The sequence below is a fragment of the Danio rerio genome, chromosome 5 (genome assembly GCF_049306965.1).
Source record: "Danio rerio strain Tuebingen ecotype United States chromosome 5, GRCz12tu, whole genome shotgun sequence".
Classification (NCBI taxonomy): domain Eukaryota; kingdom Metazoa; phylum Chordata; class Actinopteri; order Cypriniformes; family Danionidae; genus Danio; species Danio rerio.
In genome coordinates, this window is record NC_133180.1 from 74,188,330 (window position 1) to 74,197,500 (window position 9,171).

Genomic DNA, 9,171 nt, shown 5'->3' on the forward strand with positions numbered 1-9,171 from the left:
TATGGATGTTTGCCAGGGATGGGTTGCAGCTGGAAGGGCATCCACTGTGTAAAACATATGCTGGATAAGTTGGCGGTTCATTCCGCTGTGGCGATCCCAGATTAATAAAGGGACTAAGCTGAAAAGAAAACGAATGAATGAATAAATCATGTTAATTTTGTTCATTTAATAGATTTTTTTGTTAATTTAATTAAATGTAATGTTATTTAATTGACTCTTTTCTTTTATTTTGACAAGGCATTTGGAGTTTGTTATTATAAACATTGTTGTGCAGTAATATAGAGGTTTTACGAATGTTTGTCAATATATAACATGTCTTTTTTAAGGATACATTCAGATTTCTAATATAAATGAATTAAACAAAATGCTAAGGATTGTTGCAAACGCATAAAAAAAGACGTAATAGACATTCTCAATCTCTCTCTCTCTATTTTCCACAGAAACCTTGGGAAATCAGGTCTTCGTGTTTCTTGTTTGGGTCTCGGTGAGTAAACTATTCATCCATTTCAACCGAGGAGTCATTCGTTTTTCTCAATGGTCTTTTTTTATGTAAAAACTATTTGAATATACTTCAAGAATGTTTAAATGTATGTACTTAGTGTATATTGCATTTTATAAAAAGATGAACATTGTACTCGCAGATAATCTAACAATGTAAAGAGCACTTAAATGCACTTATACAGTATATCAATTCTCAGCATATATAAGTACGCCCCTCACAAATCTCTCTTTTAAGTTCATATTTTAATAGGAAGCTAAACAATACTATATTTGTGCATATACATTAGATTAGTGGGTACTGAAGCCAAATCTGGTGCTTATCTAACAAAATAACTTACAATAACGGTCCAAAACTAGTGCACCAAATCTATATGTTATAGAAAAATATTAAATACAAATAAAAGCGTCTGCTAAATGACTAAATGTAAATGTAAATGTAAATATAGAAAGAGGAAACATCAATAGAAACAAAAAGAATTACAAATTTAGCAGAAATTTTGTAGGTTTTTATTTATCTTTGCAATATTTTGCTTGAATTCAATTGTATTATCTTTCAATTTCTAAATGTTTTTGGTGACTAAAATATTATTTTAATAAATACTTATGTGTAATAAATCTGTTTTGTTTAAATGCACAAAAATACATTGCCTATTTACTGAGAAATGGATACAATATTCATTTAAAATGGGGTGTGCTTAATTATACTGAGCACTGTATGTAATAGGCTAGTTAGGGTAATTAGGCAAGTCATTGGACAACAGTGGTTTGTTCTGTAGACAATAGAAAATATACTGCTTAAGGGGGCTAATAACATTGTCCTGAAAGTAGTTTTAAAAATTTTAAAACTCCTTTTTTTCAGCTAAATGTAAACAAAGACATTTGAAATCCATTAGAAACATTATCAATGTAAATACTGTGATAATAGCCTTGCTCTGTTAAGCAGCACTTGGGAAAGAACAAAAAAAAGAATAAAGGAGGGCTCATAATTTTGCCTTGAATAATATATATCATTTTAGCCAAACTAAAAGAAATCAGACTTTTTTTCCTAGAAGAGAAACTCCAGGCTAGTGCAGCAAAAGAAGATTCACTTTGGCTTCAAGCATCAGCTTTTCTTAGAGGTGGATGCTAAAAAGTCTTTATTCATTGCCAATAGTAGACATACAGTAAGACTGCAAAGCCTGAAAGCTCAGGTAATTTGATAGAATGAGACACTGTTGAGCCGCTTTCTGAAACAATAGGAAGGGGACAGGAATATAATTACTTTATTTCTTTTAGCACTCCTGTTGAAACACTGAATTGTTTTTTTAAATCTTATTTTCCTCTATTGTTTGCAGGCACCTGGGTGACGTTTGGATCTCAGATCTCCGATGAGGTGAATATTGTCAATTTACTCTGTAAGATTTTCCGCAATCCAGGCTCAAAGTATGTGCCCAGGGCTACATTTTTGAGAACAGAGAAATATGTTTCCTGGACTACGATGCCTTGCAGTTTTTGTTTTAAAAAATCCACTAGAGGGCGGCGTGTACATTTTTCACAATCTCAAATACGTTACTGGGTCATGTTTTCTCATACGTTCCATTTCTCTTAAATCCACCAAGGGCGGCTACATAAATTTCTACGAATATTGTTGTCTTTTTTGTTTGTGTCCATAAGAAAAAAGGATCAGCTTGTTGTCCTGCATAACAATCGGCTTGTTAAGTGTGACGTCACACAAAGTGGCTTCCAGGTTCAATCGCTATATCAAACTGTATGGGGAGACTCAACAAATGGCAATCATAACCATTTACAAAGCAATTTAGTTATTTCGAAAATAATATATATATATATATATATATATATATATATATATATATATATATATATATATATATATATATATATATATATGTGTGTATATGTCTGACAGTTAATCATACTAAACGTTTACTATTTAAGGTCTGTTAGGATTACTTAAATGATTTACCTTTGCTAAATGCCAGAAAATTAGAGTTTTTTTTTTTTTTGAGAATTTTTTGATACATTTCTAGACAGTCAAAAGTTTACTACATTTCCTTGGTATTATTTTAGCTTTGCGTTTAAACTGTATAACTTTGGTCAAATGTTTTGGGTCTCCTTCAACAAGCTTCTCACAATAGTTTGAAGGAATTTTGGCCCATTCCTCCTGACAGAATTGGTGTAACTGAGTAAGATTTATAGGCTGTCATGCTCGCAGAAGCTTTCACAACTCTGCCCACATAGGATTATATAGGATTTTGTTCAGGGCTTTGTGATGGCCACTCCGAAACATTCACTCTGTGGTCCTTAAAGCTCATTTGAACTAATTTGGCAGTATGCTCAGGGTCATGGTCTGTTTGGAAGAGCCATTTGTGGCCAAGTTTTAATTTCCCGGCTGATGTCTTGAGATGTTGCTTCAGTATTTCTACATAATGTTCTTTCTTCATGATGCCATCTATGCTGTGAAGTGGACCAGTCCCTCCTGGAGCAAAACAGTCCCACAACATGATGCTGCTGCCCCCATACTTCACAGGTGTTATGGTGTTTCTAGGCTTGTAAGCTTTCCCCTTTGTCCTCCAAATGTAACACTGGTCATTATAGCCAAACGGTTCAATCTTAGCTCCATCAGACCACAGGACATGTCTCCAACAATTATTCTTTTTCCCAGTGTAATTTAGCTAATTGTAATCTGGCTTTTTGTTGATTCTGGCTTGTTGATTTTCCCATGTTGTCACACAAGGAAGCAGTGTGTTTGAGGTTTTCCTTCAATACTATTCTACAGTTGTGCCTCCAATTAACTCAAATGTTGCCAATTAGCCAATCAGAAACTTCTAAAACCTCGACACCATCATCTGAGCTTTTCTAGAGGCAGAATAATCTTACTGTATGTAAACTTGACTTTCAAGAAAAGTTGTAACAATTTCTCAAAAAATAACTCTCTCATTATTCTGCTATTAAGCAGAACAGAAACAAATTTAATAATCCTAACTTACCTAAACGAGAAAAAGTTTAGTCACATTAACACCGTTTTTTAAAATGGCTATGTGCTGTTTTATACAATGTATGTAAAACTTCTGGTTTCAACTGTTCATATATATATATATATATATATATATATATATATATATATATATATATACATACACACACACACACACACACACACACACACACACACACATATATATACAAATCCATGCCTAATATCCAATGGTCAGAAAGTGATTCAAATATTGGTCTGTGATGCAGAAACTATTGTGTACACCATGATTTTATTCACTTTAATGTGTGATATGACTAAAAAGAGGTCATAAACGAATGTTTTCTCAATTTAAATGAGTAGACACACACACACACACACACACACACACACACACACACACACACACACACACACACACACACACACTTCCCTAAACCCAACTAATAGTGCTTTCATAAGCAAACTAGAAGAGAAGGGGCATCGCAACCTCATGCTTCTACCACGATATTACCCAGTTTTTGGAATCGTCCTTCGCCAATGGACAAACCAGTCATGCAATACAGTCAGCAGTACACTGTAAAAAGCGAATACTTGACTTTTAAAAAACCCAGAATGATTAAACACTGCCTTAAAATTACTGCATAAATGAACTGTGCATATTTAGAACTATTAAGTTCACTTAATTTATATTAGTAGGAACAGAAATACTTTACATTTTCTAAGTATAATCAACTTGTCACTTTTAAGGCAATGGTTTTACTTACTTTAAGTTCTTGCTTTTTACTGTGTACCGTCCTATAGCATTCATTTTACACATAAAATGGAGCCATATACTGTATGTACCTGCGAGTACATATTTCTCAATTCTCAAAAATGTAGCTCTGGGCACGTTTTCTCAATAAGCCGGTGCAGGATTTCCTCAAGGCCATGTCTTATTCTGATCTGATGTGTGTGTGTTTGTGTTTTCCTGCAGATGGCGGAGAGTTTGATGACGATAGCCTACGAGAATGGAGTGAATCTGTTTGACACAGCAGAAGTTTATGCGTCGGGCAGGTACGAATCCCAAAAAGATGTGCTTTATTCTGCTGTTAACGCACTGTTTGAACCATAGGTGTAGATTTGGGACTCAGTTTAATGAAGACATTTTTTTTTCAGCACATTTCTAAACATAATAGTTTTAATAACTAATTTCTAATAACCGATTCATTTTATCTTTGCTACATTGACAGTACATAATACTTCACTAGATATTTTTCAAGATACTAGTATTCAGCTTAAAGTGTGTTCTGTGTGGAGTTTGCATGTTCTCCCCATGTTGTCATGGGTTTCCTCCGGGTGCTTCAGTTTCCCCCACAGTCCAAATACAGTACATACGCTTTAGGTTTAGATGAACTAAATTGGCCATAGTGTACGAGTTTGTGTGTGTGTGTCTGTGTGTAAATGAGTGTGTATGGGTGTTTCCCAGTACTGGGTTGCAGCTGGAAGGGCATCCGCTGTGTAAAACATATGCTGGATAAGTTGGCGGTTCATTCCGCTGTGGAAACCCTTTATAAATAAGGGACTAAGCTGAAAGAAAATGAATGATTCCTCCATTTAAAAACAAAATCAATGGTTATAAGACATTACATTTGACTTCAATCAATAAAAATCAGAAACAAAATGTACCATTTAAAGGGAGCATACCTTAATAACGCACTTAGAGACTTTTTGGAAAGTGCAGTTTCTAATAATCTCTAATTAAAACTTTTACTTCAAAGCACATTTAATGGGATGTTCTGTGTTTAAAGTGCACAGCGAAGGAGCCGAATCCGAAAAGCCTTTTAATAATAAATCCACAAGGAAATGAAGGAGATCAGAGACACTGAACCACATTAGGCGAACACGAAATGAAGTGAGGAAACACAAGACTTATAAACATAGATTGATTACAAAGTAATCAAGAAAAAACAGCAGGACTAATTAACAGCCGAGGAGACTAACAATGTAGACCTGATCAGTACAGAACATTTGTGGCATTATCTCAAAACATAGGAGTATAATAATAGGTGTCTGAAAATATTACATTCAGTTTGCACATACAGTTAAAGTCACAATGATTCGCCCTCCTGTGAATTTTTTATAAATATTTCCCAAATGATGTTTAACAGGGTGAGGCAGTGGCACAGTAGGTAGTTCTGTCGCCTCACAGCAAGAAGGTCGCTGGGTCGAACCTCGGCTCAGTTGGCGTTTCTGTGTGGAGTTTGCATGTTCTCCCTGCCTTTACGTGGGTTTTCTCCAGGTGCTCCGGTTTCCCCCACAGTCCAAAGACATGCGGTACAGGTGACTTGGGTAGGCTAAATTGTCCGTAGTGTATAAGTTTGTGTGTGAATGTGTGTGAGAAATGGGTTGCGGCTGGAAGGGCATCCGCTGTGTAAAAACTTGCTAGATAAGTTGGCGGTTCATTCCGCTGTGGTGACCCCGGATTAATAAAGGGACTAAGCCGACAAGAAAACGAATGAATGAATGATGTTTAACAGAATTAGGAATTTTTCACAGCATTTCCTATAATGATTTTTCTTCTGGAGAGAGTCTTATTTGTTTTATTTTGGCTAGAATGAAAACAGTTTTTAATATTTTAAAAACCATTTTAAGGTCGATATTATTAGCCCCCTTGAGCAATATTGTTTACAAAACAAACCACTGTTATACAATGACTTGCCTAATTACCTTAACTTACCCAACCTAGTGAACCCTTTAAATGTCACTTCAAGCTGAATACTAATGTCTACTATCTACCCAAATATTATGTACTGTCATCATAACAAAGACGAAAGTTAAATATTAAAATGATCACGTTTTTCCCAGAGATGGGTTGCGGCTGGAAGGGCATCCGCTGCGTAAAAACGTGCTGGATAAGTTGGTGGTTCATTCCGCTGTGGTGACCCTGGATTAATAAAGGGACTAAGCCGACAAGAAAATGAATAAATGAATGATCATGTTTAAAAACGTGCAATCCATGCTGTTGTTTATAACTGAGCATCGCCAGTTTGAACCTCTATTCTTTTAGAATTATTATGCATGATCTGTGTTGAATATTTAATATTCCATCAACTGTAGTATGAATTAAAACTGTTGAGCCATTTGCACATCGAGACTTCTATCATGCTTTTACTCACCATATTTAACCCTTGTGTACTGTTCAAATTGACTACGCTTTTCGTTATGTTTGGGGCTGTTTTTGCCCCTTTGACTTCCATTATAACCACATTTTTTGATTGCAAAGTCATGACACCAAATAATCCGGAAGGTGAACAGTCGCCCCAGTCTGAGGTCAAGAGCACTCTCAAGCAGGTCTTCATTCAGGATGTCTCTGTACATTGCTGCATTCATCTTTCCCTCTATCCTGACTAGTCTTCCAGTTCCTGCTGCTAAAAAAAATTCCCACAGCATGATGCTGACACCACCATGCTTCACTGTAGGGATGGTGTTAGCCTGGTGATGAGCGGTTCTTGGTTTCCTCCAAATGTAACGCCTGGCATTCACTCCAAAGAGATCAATTTTAGTCTCATCAGACCAGAGAATTTAGTTTTTGTTGGTCTGAGAGTCCTTCAGATGCCTTTTGGCAAATTCTAGGCGGGGAGTGGGATCCGCCTGGCCACTCCACCACACAGGTCTGTTTGGTGGATTGCTGCACAGATGGTTGTCCTTCTGTAAGGTTCTCTTCTCTCAACAGAAGAACGCTGGAGCTCAGACAGAGTGACCCTCGGGTTTTTGATCACCTGCCTAACAAGGCCCTTCTCCGCCGATAACTCAGCTTAGATTATTTATTTAGCTTTGATTTATTTTTAATACATTTGCAACAATTTTAAAAAGGAGTATTGTGTGCTGAGTTTTGAGGAAACAAATTAATTGAATCTAGAGCTGCACAATTAATCGTTAAAAGATCGCGATCTCGATTCGACCCCCTAGACGATCTTAATCCAGCATTTCTACGATTCTGCCAATCATATTTTCAAGTTCAGGAGAGAAGAAAAGGCGGCTGCACGAGTCTGTTTATTGTTTCACACACGTTGCTCATTGACATTGACACCTCCAAATGATGTTGAATGAGTCACATACTGTATTTATAAGGTATAATTCACCTAATAATGTCATTTTTGTCTTCATATAATGATGTTTTCGCGACCGGGAAATCACACGTGACGTGAACTGCTGACCGTGAGCTGTTATAGAGAGGGCGCGCGCTCTACTTAATGATAAACGAGCATTCATCTACTTTAGTGAACAGAACCTGCATATGTTGCGAGTAACAGGTAATACAGTTGCAAATAATATTCAGTTTGTGGCACAGAGTGATCGTTTGGGAGCCGCGCAAAGTATGAACAAGCACTTAGCAGTCAAAATGAAACCGAAAGTGTGCACTTCATTTAAATGATCATATCGCATTTTAGTTATGATTACGACAAGCATTTGATATGTTTTTTATCTTTCATAGCGAACCCACAGTTGTGCATGAAAATAAAGGTTTACAATGTCAGTATAGCTACTCTAGCCTATATATTGTGGAATATAATCTGATAATGGTAAATGTCTGATTTTTTTATGACAGATTGCAAGCATATATCTCCTCAAACATAATAATTCAACATCATAATTATTATAAGTAGAATAGAATTATTTATAAAAACCAGTAGACCTACACATAATATTATTATCGATGTTGTGCCATATGTTTGTTTTTACCATACCTTTATTTTACATCTTCAGAATCGTGACAAAATCGTGATCTTTATTTTAAGCAAAAAAATCGCGATTCTCATTTTAGCCAGAATCGTGCAGCTCTACTTGAATCTATTTTGGAATAAGGCTGTGACATAAAAAAATGTGGAAAATTGAAGCGCTATGAATACTTTACGAATGCACTGTATATGGTGTCATGGCTTTGCAATCAAACAAATGTGAATATAATGGAAGTAAATGGGGCAAAAACAGCCAACTACATAACAAAAGGGTAGTAAGTTTGTAAAAGTTTTGAAAACGTTTAAAGCGTTTTCCCAAAATATGTGTCAAAATAAGATTTGCCACCAAAATCATTCCATTTGCTAAAACACAGATAAAGTTGTGGCTAAATTAAGCCCCAAAATCAGCCCAGAGTGGATGAAAGCATCCCCAACAGCACACAGGGGTTAAATATAAATACAAGCTGCAGTATGATTGGCTAGTAGTCAGTAGGCCGCTAGTAGCCAGGTCAGTTTTAAATGAGGGGTCACTCCACTCGAAGAAGCATGTCTTTCCGTTTCACGCTTCCAGAGTCCTGCACGCAGCGGGCATCTGGCTGGCATACGGCTCTGCTGACCTACATTACACTAACAGACTCTCACACTGTCAGTTCTGTGTGTTCACATCAGCACATTTCCTCAATCTGATGATCACACAGGTTTTCTAATTAATCCCCTTCGTTTGACTCACAAAGTGAAAAACTGTAATGGAATCAACATCAATCCTGAAATTCGTGGTTTTGATTCCAGACATTAGAAGAAATGTGTACAGAACATGTATAGTACAGCGGCATACCTTTAATAAAAAATAACTAACTTAATTTGCCGAAGTGTGAACTCACAGTGTTTGTGGCGGTCAACTGTGTGTTACCTGCATTTATATGACAATATATTTTGATGATGTTATGATTAAGGCAATGCAATCTATCTATCCAC

The 9,171-nt window shown here is 36.1% G+C and overlaps 1 protein-coding gene across 3 annotated transcripts in view; it reads left to right on the forward strand.

The window, feature by feature from the left end:
- The window catches only part of LOC100334158 (voltage-gated potassium channel subunit beta-3), an 81,317-nt gene that overhangs the window by 58,255 nt on the left and 13,891 nt on the right, over positions 1 to 9,171 (forward strand). For all 3 annotated transcript variants that reach the window (XM_073951655.1, XM_073951656.1, XM_073951657.1), the window contains 3 exons: positions 441 to 484; positions 1,836 to 1,873; positions 4,452 to 4,531. In XM_073951655.1, coding sequence (XP_073807756.1) covers positions 441 to 484; positions 1,836 to 1,873; positions 4,452 to 4,531 — 162 coding nt within the window. The remainder of the gene's footprint in view (positions 1 to 440; positions 485 to 1,835; positions 1,874 to 4,451; positions 4,532 to 9,171) is intronic.